Source organism: Tinamus guttatus, unplaced genomic scaffold, assembly GCF_059628265.1.
Source record: "Tinamus guttatus ecotype Peru unplaced genomic scaffold, ASM5962826v1 Tinamus_guttatus_pri_ptg000090l, whole genome shotgun sequence".
Lineage (NCBI taxonomy): Eukaryota > Metazoa > Chordata > Aves > Tinamiformes > Tinamidae > Tinamus > Tinamus guttatus.
The window spans coordinates 1,554,991-1,568,947 of record NW_028288624.1 but is presented as its reverse complement, the minus strand read 5'-3'; the positions used below and the strand labels follow the sequence as shown (position 1 = coordinate 1,568,947).

Genomic DNA, 13,957 nt, shown 5'->3' with positions numbered 1-13,957 from the left:
TCAGAATGGAACTGGCCATGGTCCTCATCTAGGCGGCCCTGCTCTGAGGGCTGGACTAGACAATCTCTAGAGTTCCCTTCTCATCCCAGCTATTCTGTGGTTCTCTGATTCCATTTATTTGAAAATTTTACGACTTGAATTGATTGGGAAAAGCACAGAAAGGCAGCGTGATGGTTACCTAGATAGGAACATGCCAGGAAGACAGTGGCAGCCTGCTGTTAGCTTCAAAGTTCTGACTTGCTGCAAAGTTTGTTTTACTAGACTGAGAACTAGAGATCTAAAGAGGACATGGAAAAATAAGAAAGTAAAAAGAAAAAAAAAACTTCTTTGATGGAGAATGGTGAGCAGTTGTTTGCACAGGCATGCTAATAAGGACAGGCTCTCTGAGAGTGTCTGAGGAGTCTGGACTTCCCAAATATAGGGAATAATGAGCTATTGTATTTAATGTATAAGCAGATACAATTATAGTGTGTTGTTTTAAATCCATACTTCTTCAAATGCTTTTGTTGTGAATTATTAATATCTCATTTTAGAAAAACTGCTTGATTTGTAACTGCCATTATTATTGTCTCAGAATTAGAGGAGCCCGTGCAATCTTAAAAAAGTGATCTGAGTGGGAATCTCTCTAGCTTGAGTGTGGTGGTATTGAATGATACCGTGACAGGAGGATAGAGACTAAAAGGTGCCGGAACTCTGCTTAGCTCAGTTACCATACAACTTTCCTTCTCTAGAGTGATATACTTCCCATTGAACTTAAATTTCTGTCTCTCTCAGAGATTGCAAGGAAGAGAGATGAATGGCATCATGAAAAATAATTTCTGTTTCCTGTTATGCATCCTTCCCAAGTTTTGTGATATTTCATATTGGTCTGAGACTGCGTGATGTGAAGAACCAGTCTCTAAATGTCCAGAAGTGTTCAGGAGAGTTAAGTGCTAGGCTTGGAAGCAGCACACATTTTTGGAAGAAGTGCTTGATAATTCACGGAATGATTTGTGTAAAATATGTGATAGCATGTAGTGTTTTAAGAATTAAAATGCTTCAGCCTACATACAGTGAGGTATTTTTTTCTAAATCTAGAAGCAACTATAATTAAAATTACTCGAGCTTTTCATTTCAAAGCTCTTTCCACAACTTTCTGATTTCAGGATGACATTTTCACATCTGAACTCTGCTCACTTCCCAAAAGAGTATTTTTGGGAAGTCTGAGCAAAACCAGTCCATCCATCCCTGTGTAAAAACTGCTACAAAAGTACTCATTTGCTATGACACATCTTTGGCAGCCAGCTATTAACAGCTTTAGTGCCTAATTGGAGAGGGCCAGTAATATTTTTAAAATCATTATATATTTATTATTGATTACAGCACTGCCTAGAGAGTGTGCCTATCAGCCAGAGACTGCATAGTCTACAGGCGGCAACAGAAAAGCCAGCACTAGCCCTCAAAGGCTTGTGACGCAATTTGCCCTCAACAATAGCTGCATATACAAGCGGAGCAAGACCCAGACATGGAAGTGTCACTGACTGGCAAGCCAAGCTCCTTCTTACCTGATGCTTTCTTGGTTCAGTTTTTGCAGTCTGGCATTATTAAACTGTCTATAATGGCAGTACTATATGAATTCTCTTTTCACATTTAGATTTGTACAATAAAACTATACTTCCCGAAACCCTAAATACGGAGGTGTTTCACATCACTTCAGAATACAGTGTTTCCCTAGGCAGATCATCTTGGATCCACGCTTTTGCCATGGTATGACATGAATATAGATTAAAAAAAAAAAAGCCTTTAATGTTGATTTGAGGTAAATGGACATTCTCTTTTCTTGAAATTTTGGATTATCATTTTTAGTCACCTGTTAATTTCTTGGAAAGGGATACATTTGAAGTTATAGAAATCTAGCATAATAGGACTTTTCAACCCATATTCTTCTGAATTAGGAGATTTTTTTAAAGACTTTATTTATTGCTGCCTTTTCCCCAAGCTGTTCTTTTTTAGTTGTATTAGGATGGAATATATTTGGGTTTAAAAAAATGACAGCTCCTTTTCATGGTCTTTTACTGTATTTCTGCTATGGCTGGTCAGATGCTTTTATCTAAACCTTTGTTCTCTGCAGTGGAAGAATTTCAGAGGATTTGAACTACTGCTTAGAGAATTTTTGGGGTGTGGAGAGAAGCAATAATTTGCCATCACGTAATCGTATTTCCTGATCAGCAGTAATTTCCATATCTTTTTTGAAACTTTTGTTGACTGTGATGGACTTGAAGTTTGTAATACAGCTCAGCCCATCCTGTGGGCACTTAACTATGCCTGAAAGGTACTGATGGGCATTAGGGGTGGCAGGTTGTGCTTTTATGTCCTAAGGAGTCCTTGTACATCACTTGTGAGCAGCAAAATGGTAATTTTTATGCCAGGGTTTGGCATGTGACTGCTCTAAGGAAATGTCTAGAATAGGGGTTGGCAAGTAATCTGATTCACTGGCTGTGAGGCAAATAAAAAAGTAAGAAAGAAGGAATAGGAGTAAAGGCTTGTGACAGAGCCAGGCCTGCTTGATTTGGAGAGTGATTTGCAAACGTGGAGATATTAAGTACTTTAAATCTTCCTCTGAAGAATCAGAAAATCCTCTTTAATGTTAGATAATCATAAAATTACAACATTAAAGGTGGAAAGGGTCTGTTAGCATTAGCAGACACCCCGTGAAGCTGTTTTGTACCCTCTTTTCCAGAGGGAATAACCCTCAGTTAAGGGTTGCCTCAGGCATGGAGTGACCCGTGAGGCTCACGCGGGCCTTGAGGGAGCGCTGACGCTTGAGGCGAGCGGGGCAAGGGGTCGGCACGAGGAAGCCTCTCCCTCCACGCTCTCCGTACGCGGTTTTTTTAGGCGCTTCGGTAAAAAAGGCGAGGGGATTGAAGTGAGAAAAGGTGAATATTGCGAGAGTTCGCGAGGGCGCCCGCGCGGGACACGAGGGGGCGCCCGCGAGCCGCGCCCGGCACCGCCTCCGCCCCTCCCGCGGCGCGCGCTCGCACGTGGGGCCGTTACGAGCCGCCCCGCGCCCCGTGCCCGTCCCCGCGCCGCCGCCCACGCGCGGGGCGGGCGCGGCGCTTGCGGGCGGTGGCGCAGGCGGAGGCGGCGGTTTTTTAAGGCGCGCTCCGGCCGCCCCTGCGCGCACTGCCGCCCGGCTCCCGTCATGGTGCCGCGGAGCCGCCGCCCGGCCCCCGCGTGGCCCCGGCCGCCGCCCGCGGCGGGAGCGGTCCCGGCGCCCGGGAGGCAGCGCGGCCCCAAGGCGTGAGTGGCGCCCGACGGGCGGGCGGGGCGGCTGCTTTTTCCTTTTTTATTTTTTTTCCCTCCCTCCTCTCGGAAGGGTTAAGTTTGCACCCCAGCCCAGCTTCCTCCCCACCCGTTCCTTCTCGCTCTCTATTTCTGCGGGCTGCGGCGCGGAGCAGCCGGGCGGAGCGCTGCCCGTGCCCCGGGCTCGCGCCTTGCCCTCGTCCGCCACCATGTCCAAAGTGGGGGCGGCGGAAAGTTGCGGCTCGGCGCCGTGCGAGGACTTGTCCAAGGTGTCCGACGAGGAGCTGCTCCAGTGGAGCAAGGAGGAGCTGGTCCGCAGCCTGCGCCGCGCCGAGGCCGAGAAGATGAGCGCGATGCTGGATCACAGCAACCTCATCCGCGAGGTGAACCGCCGCCTCCAGCTGCACCTCGGCGAGATCCGTGGCCTCAAGGTAGCGGGAGATGCGGGGAGCGGTGGGCGTGGGGCCCGCGCATGGAGAACAGCCCCGCGTGGGTTGTGTTGTCCCGAGTGGTGTCACCTAGATTTCGTCAGTCGCTGTGCTGATCCCCTCCCCATGACAGGCACCAAAAGTGGCCAGGATTTGAAGTCACTTAAAAGCAAGGTGCCCAGTTAAGAGTGACAAACTCCCCAGCAGTATGTGGAGCACGGCGGCTCCATGTGTCCCATGGTGCCTTGAGGCCAAGGAAACGTCTAAGCCCCATCACCTCGTTGCTTTCTAGTAAGATTCAGTGTTTCTCTCTGGGCACCTGTGGAAGGATGCTGTGAGGCTGTGGAGGTTCAAAAGGCTTTGCGCCGCACATCCTCTTTTCTGTACCCTCTCTCTTTTTTTTTTTTTTTTTTTTCTCCTTAAGACAACTTATTGTTGACCTTCTAGTAATGAGAATCATTCCCTAGTTTCCCTGTTTGAAAAGGATGTCAGAGGATGTATCTCTAATGAAATTGTTTTCAATGCTGTGCTGCCACCAACTGCAGGGAGAGACAGCCTGAGGCTGTAGTGATTTATCCCTTCCCAACCCAGCTCCCCTGCTAGGTGGGAAGCAGAGCGCCTGGTGCCTCCTTCTCTGCTTCTGAGTGTTGGGGAGGCAGTGGGGCTGCTGCCTGCTGTAGCATGTGCCGCTGTAGTGGACAACCAGGTTATTTAAAAGGAGGTGTTACACGGCTTGTTGCTGTGACACATGGCACTTAGCGTGAAATTCCTTGGTTGAGGTGAGCTTGGAAAGAAGGAGACCCAGATCGCAGTGTGTGGCCTTTTGAGTTCATGCTATGTGAGTACAGTATGTGGGTACAGCAGGGAAGGAGAGATTATGACTTCTAGAATGGTTCTAGAGAACAAAATTATTGAGAAAATGTCTCTGATCCAAGATTTCCTGTTCTGCAGCATATGGCGCCTCTGCCTTTTGACAATATAAAGTGTCGGGGGGGTAAAAGAGACTCATCAATGATACTGTATTTAAAATGCAAGCTCTGTTTTTACTAATGTAGGGGAGTTCAGGAGTATTATTCTCCTGAAATAATAGGAACACCTATATTCAAAGGTGTTGTGGTATAATGTGGGTTTATATCTCTGTCAGATAAGTAACAAAACATGCCAGAATGTATAGGAAGGAATGACAAATTCCTCTCAGGTCTGAACTTCCTAAGTGACCTTTCATTTCCACCTTTTGTTCAGATGTCTCAGTTGAAACTCCTGAAAGGAATTGGAGGGAACAGTCTCTGGGTTCTGGCTGAATTTCAGTGGGATCTGGGTTCCTACTCCCACCTTTCATCCTTATGAAGAGGGACCTACTGGTCCATGAGTAACAGTGAACAGCTGAGCCTGCTTCGAAGCTGACTGATAAATTATGGGCCGTTACTCAAACTTTTTTTTCACCACAGAGCTATTTCAAGAATCTCTGTCCTGTATAGATTTTTTCCTTTGTCAAAGTTGAGCTGAAACTGGTCAAATTCAAAGTCATTTTGAGAGGAAGGTCAAACAAAAATATGCATGCACACGCACCCCAAAGTTGCAAAAGCTTCTCTTTTTATTTTAAGAAACAATGCTAAAAATGTTTTCCATAAGGCTAAACTTGTAGTCTCAGACATAAGGAGGGAAGAATGCTCAGACCAGAGAAAGACAAACATGGTTACAAGCCAGTTTGGTAAATTGGGATGATGAAATATTGAAAATGTTTTCTTTGCTGTATTATTCTGCTACAGTGATAGCCTGAACACTTGTTCACTTGTAAAGAAGTGTCCTCCTTTAACTGAAGAACAGCAATACTCTGAAAAAAAATGTGTATGCTTTGTTTTGTTAGAAGTAAAAAATCTATTCAAGCAGATTATTTCATTTTGGAGAGGTTGAACCAATTTTAAGGACAAGATTTTTTTTTTTTTTTTACGCAGATTTGAAGCAAAATCAAAAAAGTGTTTTAAATCTCCAGAAAGTTCGTTTTATGTGGGAACATACTTTCGGGCACAGATAATATAAATGTAGTTAATTGTATGAGTGAGATTACCATTTCTGATGTATTTCCTTGTTTTAATGAGCAATAAATTTGCAAGTGAGCACTTTTGAGTGAGAACATCATGAGTCTGATCTTCTGCAATTTTTGTTGTTTTCATTATTTTTGTTTTTGCTTTCATTGAGCATTAATTAAACACCTGAAACTTTCATACCTTATTGGAAGGTAGTTAGAAGCCTTTCAGAATTATCTCTGCATATTCAGTCCTGTGCTGGATAAGTGTTTTGGTAGCATGAAACATGATGCAGTTATAATATGCCAGATATACACACAAAATAATTCGTGTCTCACTGGAGGGCTCAGGGGATGGTTGATAGCAGTGCTGATCACTGGCTTGCATAAAGCTAATGGTATAATTTTTGTTTAGACACTCTTCTCTCTTGCATATCCTTCTTTTAAAGGATATAAATCAGAAGCTGCAAGAAGACAACCAGGAACTGCGAGACCTCTGTTGCTTTCTGGACGATGACAGGCAGAAAGGCAAGAAGGTGTCCCGCGAGTGGCAGAGACTGGGCAGGTACAGTGCTAGCATTGTGCACAAGGAGGTTGCCTTATACCTACAGAAGCTGAAAGAACTGGAAGTGAGACAAGAAGAAGTGGTGAAAGAGAACCTGGAGCTAAAGGAGTTATGTGTGTTGCTGGATGAGGAGAAGAGTGGGGGGGCAGGCAGCCGGAGCTCTATTGACAGCCAGATCAGCCTGTGCCAGCTGGCTGCCCCGAGCGCCTACATCAGGGATGTCGGTGATGGAAGCAGTACTTCTAGCACTGGAAGTACAGACAGTCCAGACCATCACAAACACCATCCGAGTACGAGTCCAGAACATCTTCAAAAACACAGGCCTGAAGGAAGTCCTGAGCATCAGAAACACAGGAGTATCAGCCCAGAGCACCTCCAGAAGCCTAGGGGTTCTGGCAGTCCTGACCATCACCTGAAAGGACCAAGTCCAGAGCATCACAAAACCATTATCAAAGCACCTGAGCAACAAAAGCACAGCAGTAGCAGTCCAGAAACTCTCCCAAAGCACATTTTGAGTAGTAGCCCTGAGCACTTTCAAAAGCACAGGCCTGGTAGTAGCCCTGAGCATCAAAAGCACAGCAGTGGCAGCCCAGATCATCTTCAAAAGCACACACCGAGTGGAAGCACAGAACATCTCCACAAAGCGAGGGGTACAAGCCCTGAGCATCTCAAGCAGCATTTTGGAGGGAGCCCAGAGCATCTTAAACATCTCAGTGGAAGCAGCAGAGAAGGTACTCTCAGGAGACAAGTAACAGATGACCTATCGCCTCACCACAGAAGTATATACAATGGAATGAATGGTGGGTCAATACATTTAGTGAAAACTCGTTTTTGGAAATTACTAAGGCAGTTTCAGTGCTGTATCAACATTTTTTGGGGAAAAAATACTTTACATGAAACTAAAGGTAACAAGTATGATGTTAGTATCAACTTGATAAATAATCAGGGTATACCCAGTTGTCCTTCTGATCGGTTTTATGTGGTTTGAAAAGGTAGGAGGAAAAAGTCATCTTGAATGTTTGTGTAAGGTGTCAAGATTTGGGACTTGATTATGCCCGCTAGTTGGTGGGTACAAACTGTCCCTGGCAGTAGACTTGACTTGTCAGGACTGTAGGCTTGTCATATAGGGAGGCGTTTTATATGTTTCTTATCTTGTCTATATTTGAGTCAGCAGAATGGAGGTGAAAGACTCTAGTTTAATTTTCACCTTTCTAAGCTACCCTGGCTATAGTCTTGAAGATTTTAAAATTTTCTCTGGCTCCTAAAGCTTTTCAGAGCCTTTTTTTTTTTTTCTTTTTTTAAATGTATTGAATTATAACAAATGAAGGCAAGTTCTAAGGGACATTGATTGTTATTGCTGCCCTTTAGGAAGATACCCAATAAATATGCCTAGTTTTAAAGAGCTGATATCCCTGATTATTGCAATTAACTTTTTTGGGCAGAGTGGGGGAGACGAATGGTTAAGGTGATATTATTGAAATGAATGAAATGGAGTAAATGAAATGATTAAAACCAAAATTCAAATAAACATCCCTCCATGTTGTTGAAATAACTTTTTATACACTTAGCAAAATTGCTATAGCCTTCTCTTTTTTTTTTCTCTACACGCTCTGAGATCTTTTATGAAAAGAGATCAGCATCTTATTTATAGCTGAAAACTATTTTCTCAGTTCTTTATATATAGTTTTGAAATAGAGCTCTTAAACAAGGATTTTTGCCATAGTCAATGGTCTTGGATGGGGCTTGTTTTCCCATTTTAAAAGCAGCTGGGAGAAGTCTTTCTGACATCGTTGGAACTGCTTGTGAGGTGGAGACACTGAGCTGTCTGCCAAGTGCTGTCTCCAGCACTTATGTTGCTGTCTCACATCAGTCCATTTATCTGTGACAAATAACTTGCAGAATGCCTCCAGTCGAGATAACCTGCTTTATAGGTGTAAGTCCAGATTACTTTCAGTGAAATGTGCTTGTTTCACAGGACTGATAAACACCAAAGCGGTGAATGTAGAGACTTTAAATTAATTTTAAAGCAGATAATTAATAAAGCAAATGTATGAAAACTCTGTAAAGATGTGTAATACATAAGCTCTTAAAAGTTGGCCTTACAAATCCAAATTAAATACCATAATTCTTTCTCCATTCGGTTCTATTAAAATACAGGAACTACGCTGACTTGTAAGTAGCATGTAAGCATGTAATATGGAAAGACACCTCCGAGAGACTTCTTTCTTCTGCCCAGGATGCTCATTAGTATATTCACTGGATATGTAGAAAGGTGACTTAAGGTCTTAAGTATGTGTGTGTGCGTGTTTTCCCCTCCTCCTCCCCCCCCCCGTCAAAACTCCTTCACAGAGAAGGATACAGATTTTCCTGCTTCCAGCCTGGCGGGTTCTCTGGTATTTCAATCCAAATGGTTAAGACTTGACAAAAAAAAGAATCAAGTGGAATGACAGCAGTTAAACCCTGAAATGACTGACTTAGTGCAGGGCATTTCAAATATGTACAGCTGTGGCTCAAATAAAAAGGAGTCGAAGAGGGATGTGATGTGGGAGTCTATTTATTGACTTGAAGCAGAACCTCTCTTTTACAAAATCATTCTGCAGAGGAATTTGCACACTGATAAATTGTCAAGCTTCTCTGATGTTTATGTAGCTTGAACTAAGCACGAGGTTGATGTTAGCTGTGAGTTCACGTCTGACCTCAGTTAAGACATTTTGTCTCATTTTGGTCAAATGTCAAACTCTAAGAGCTTTGCTGTAAGGAATAACCTTTTAAACTTTAGGTAAATATTTTGTCTTCACAGTTAGGCCCAACTGCTGCTCTCCTACCCTCACCCCAACCCTCCTGCCTTATGGGGAAGAAGTTGCACAAAAGTGCTACAAGTGCTGGCCAGGATAACTTACTATCACTGTGAATATAATCTGTAAATCTTAATTTGCAGATTTTAAGTTTTCTTATATACATGAACCTGCCTACTGAGTATGGCCTGGGTTGTATGTTGACTTTATATGTATTTTTTTTTTAATCCAACTTTGAGTCCAGAGAGAAATGCTAAAACTAAGCAAACACAAAGAAAGTAGCATGGAAAACTGGCCTTTAATTCAGATGAGTAATGTAAAAAGATGCTATTTTTGATTTTTATCCCAAAATCATGCAGTAAATCTATTATATCATGCTGTTGGAAACTTAGTTTACTTTAAGATTCAGAATCTATTCAGTTATCAGGCATTTGATTGCACAGCCATTGGATTATTTTGCAGGGGATTTCCAGTGTTACAGCAGTACATCTGTGACTGTCATTTGTTTGACCAGCAAGAATGAAACTTTTGTGTTGATAAATGGGTAAATGGCAGAGTAACATGTTTTGACACTTCTGTAGGATGGTATATTGTAATTATGTGATTGGAGTTTACCAAGCTTGGTAGAGGTTTGGCCCAACTCCATTTGGATGACATGGAATGACATTCTTTTACTTCTGTGGGCTCCAAACCAGGTTTGAGAGCAGAAATGATTCCCTTGTGTATCAGAGCTTGCTCTGAAAGGTGCTGTACTATGCACTTGAAATAGCTGGGCCCTCTGCAAATAAGCTCTCCAAGTAGGAAGAGCAATTTCTGTTGAAATAGAAGCTTTCATCCAGAGCTAATAGCTCCCATTTAGGCTGACTTTTGGTCTTGTTAGCGCTTGTGTGACCATGGGGAAGCAAAGTGTTCAGGAATGCACAATTATCTACACCAAAAGTTGGTATGCAGACATACCAGGCAATAGAAGGAATCTCTGCAGACTTTACTCAAACTTTCCAGCTACAGTTAAAGATGTTGGAATATGTTTTGATTGTACCAGAAATACAGGGTGCGTAACTATAGCCTGTATTACAGGATATGGTTTATGCATTAATTGTTTGGGCCTCATGCATCTCTTAAGCTTCCGCAAGATATATGAGAAGGTACCACAAGTCTAAAGTTATCTTTGGTCCATTGCCTTTCTGAAATGGGTGCTCACAACATTTAGAGTCAGAAGTGGGGCCTGAAAGCTGCATTTGGCTTCATGCTTGTTAGTTGAAAACATATTTCCTTTTAAAGACTCTAGCCAAATGCAAGATGTGCTGTAGCAATTAGTGATCTCTTAGCAATCTCTCTTAAAATGCTCTGGTTAATGAGCACAGGGCTACTTGGGATTGGAAGCTTGCTGAAATTAGATAAAAAATATCCATGGTGAAAACATTTTTACTGTGAATACTTATGCAGTCTCGAATAATACATGACAGTCTCTAATTCTGACACAAATATCTGGGTACAAATATGTGTTCAGGATTTGCAGTCTGAATGGTGTTTCTTTGTTTGAAGCAGTTTGTTATAAATTTTCTGTTTTAAAGGGTTTTGTTTTACTCTAGAGTCTGAATTTTGTGTGAGGAAAATATCGGAAGTGCTTTTTGCTTCCTGCTGAGGCTGTGAATGAGAAAAGAAATAAAAACTGCTGACTAACTGTATGTGCTGCTGGAGGTGCAAGGATTGGTACAGAACAAATGCAATGCGGGCTCTCTTGAACTGGAGTATTGGTTGGCTTAAATGGAGGATCAGCTTAAATCTTGAAAAATTCTTCCGTAAATGTATTGTTGCTTGTAAGGAAAATAAATGAAGGAAATACTGCTTTGAGTAGAAAGAGGAAACTGCAATGTGGCTTCAGAGAGCAAAATTGGGTAATAATGTTACTGAGTTAATTTCCGTGGAAATGGCTCATGTCCTGCTGCTCAAATAGTGGAATGATGCTTACATGTTACTTTTCATATAACTGAAATGAAAATAATTCTCTTGGCGTTCATAGCAGTGTGTGATACTTTGTGTAAATTAGGCTTGCCTGATGGCACCCAATCTACATATGACATTTGGAGCGTAATGGAATATTCTTTACCCTTAAGAGTAACCTGCTGTATAAACAAATGCTGATAGAATTTCTGCTATTCAGGATGAATTAATCTACTGTTCATTTCAGGGGTTTGTTATTTTAAATGTAGAGCTCTAGAAATTTTATGTCAATGGGAGTCTTTCCATCGAATTCTGTAGGATTTACGTCAGACTCATAAATCAGGTTTAGATATTACAGACTGCAGGAGAACCGGGGCCTGATACATGAGTATGTGTGTGACTACATCATGCTGCATTGATTAACAAACTCATATTTTTGTGGGGTAACTTGCCAAGCTAAAACATGGCTTATAATATTACAGGTAGGAATGCTATAGAAACTCATGTCTGAGGGCTTTTGGCAGAAATAGCTCTGCTTTCAATGTTTTAGTATATATTGGATCATCTTTCCAGTCTGAGTGCCCAAATCTTAATGGAAAGAGTGTTTATAAAGTGGGAATGTATAGGAATGGTGCAGTTTAACATGATGTCTAATGCTTGGCGTGAGCTCACTGCTTGCATGTTGTATACTAGCATTTCTGGAATGCCCAGTGGGGATTTCTGAATGTTGAGCAGTGCTGAAGGCTTAGCTGAAGCCTTGTACGACCCCCTTCATTTTGTTAATGCTTCTAGGGCAGGCATGGCAAGCAGCAAATGAATAATACCTGTATTCAGTGAAGAATTGTCAGCAAGAGCATTCTGAGTGGGATTTTCTTAAGGAGACCTTTCTGAAATAGTCTCAGAGTAATCAATGTAACTTCTTTGGGACTTTGAGTGAAGTTTTGGGAAAGAGACTATGCTGATCTTTCAGTCTTAGAAAACAATAACAAGAAAATTATGGAACTGTCAATAATCATGCCTGGAAAAATATTGGAACAAATAACTAAACTTTTAAAATGTCTAGCGGGCAATGAGGAAATAAGTTGAGGTAAACTTATTAAGAGTGATTATACAAAACCAGTTTTTTCTCTGTATTGTAGGGTAGCAGGTATTGGGGAGAGTGGGAGACAGGAAATGCATCTTGAGCTGGGAAGGTTTTTGACCCTCTCACCTGAAATTCCCCTAGCAAGCTAGGGAAGCATGGCTTGAATTAAACTCCTGTAAGGTGGGTCCACAACGGTTTGGAAAAATGTGTCGAGATGCATCTTCTCAGTACTTACAGCCTTTCTGGAAGGGCATGATCAGAACTGAGCTTTAGCAGGCATCTGTCATTCTTCCTTCTTTTCTTTCATAACTCGCTAAAGGAGTGGAGCGTATACTTTGTAAAATTTAAAGTGACACTCTTATGGGAAGGTCTGAAAGGAGCTTGAGTGAGAGCATGTTGACAGCCAGTTTTAAGCATATGATGGCTTGTGATAAGGATGAATGCCACGTCCTACATTAGGCAGGAATAGTTATTGCTCCATTACAAGCTGAGCGATGTCTGGTTGCTTAGGCATTCTGCAGATATGTATGTGGAGGCTATTTTGGATCACTAATAGAAAACATGAACAGTGTTAGGCACTTGCAAAAATGAGGATAAGCCTCTCTAGGATTTATCTGTACAGAGCTGCCTTCTCATCTGTTTTATTTGCCTTTTTCCTTTCCCCCTTAGAGTGCTTATTTGCCACACAAATGTATTTATTTTGCCTATCAGGACTTGATGCTAACTAGGTCTTTCCTTAGTACTGGCAGTGACCCTTTTGCTATGAGTGCCAGAGCTGGGAAAAGGTTCCTAGAAGTGACGCTTCCTCTCTAAACCATCAGCCATGTGCTACATATATTTAAGAACACGGTCTATGTCAGCTGCTCTGTGATGCCTCCTGCCTTAGTAAGGCAGAAGGAAAATGATGGGGAATATAATAAAAAGCAACAGCTTTTGCCTTCCTGAGGTACCATTTTCAGTTTTAGCAAAGGTGAGCATTACAGAGCTAGAAAGGTTCAAAGCTGGACAAGATAAGCAATTTTATTGAAGACAAGTTACTTAAAGGTTAGTTACATTCTGTTTAATTGGCTCTCAGAGGGACTTGCCTTTTGTTAAAAAAAAAAAAAAGTGTTTCAAAGGATCTAGGAAATAATTTTCAAAAACTGCAGAGTAGACTACAGACTTTATCCATCTTTATCTATCTATCCATCTACATCCATGTATTGTTGTTCTTTGAACACAAATACCTTTCAGAGTAAAGCCTGGAAGAATGTGTGTGTGTGTGTGTGTGGTTTTTTTTTTTTTTGTTTTGTTTTGTTTTTGATGAATGGGATTAGTATAGAGGGAACGGGAAATACCTCATACCTCTACTTCAGACAAGTTATTTGGAGCAGATTTGAAAGTATATTTAGTTTATTTTTTGATGGATGGTGTTGCTGAATCAGTTACTCATTTTTCCCCTGTGTATGCCTGGCTCTGGCCATGTACTGCAGTTACACAGTCCCATTGCCTTTATGCAGTCCCGTGAGTAACCCTCCCTTCAGCCCTCTGAGTAGTGCCCTTCCAAGCATTCAAACAAAATGCTTGGGGTAGCAACTGGCTGATTAGTTTGAGGTTTGTGGCCTTATCTCTTGTTTTGAGAGTCTGCTAAACTTTACTGACACTTGAATGTCAGTACTGAAGGTGATATTTTCCTAGTAATAGGGTCAAGCTGTTGGATCTTGGCCTTCCCTTTGCCTTCCTGATGACCCCTGAGTAATCAGGGGCTTGGAGGGGCAGCCTGAAATGTATACATTTCTGAAATGTATAGGCAGACATTTTTGTATGAGAACGCAAAGTCCTGTGTTAAAGCCT

The 13,957-nt window shown here is 42.1% G+C and overlaps 1 protein-coding gene across 5 annotated transcripts in view; it reads left to right on the top strand.

Moving 5' to 3' along the window:
• The first annotated feature begins 3,447 nt into the window (after nucleotides 1-3,447).
• Nucleotides 3,448-13,957, top strand: part of CCDC85A (coiled-coil domain containing 85A) — a 79,798-nt gene continuing 69,288 nt past the window's right edge. For all 5 annotated transcript variants that reach the window (XM_088520551.1, XM_010214826.2, XM_010214817.2 and 2 more), the window contains exons 1-2: nucleotides 3,448-3,713; nucleotides 6,186-7,101. In XM_088520551.1, the coding sequence (XP_088376677.1) occupies nucleotides 3,492-3,713; nucleotides 6,186-7,101 (1,138 nt within the window). In that variant the 5' untranslated portion in view covers nucleotides 3,448-3,491. The remainder of the gene's footprint in view (nucleotides 3,714-6,185; nucleotides 7,102-13,957) is intronic.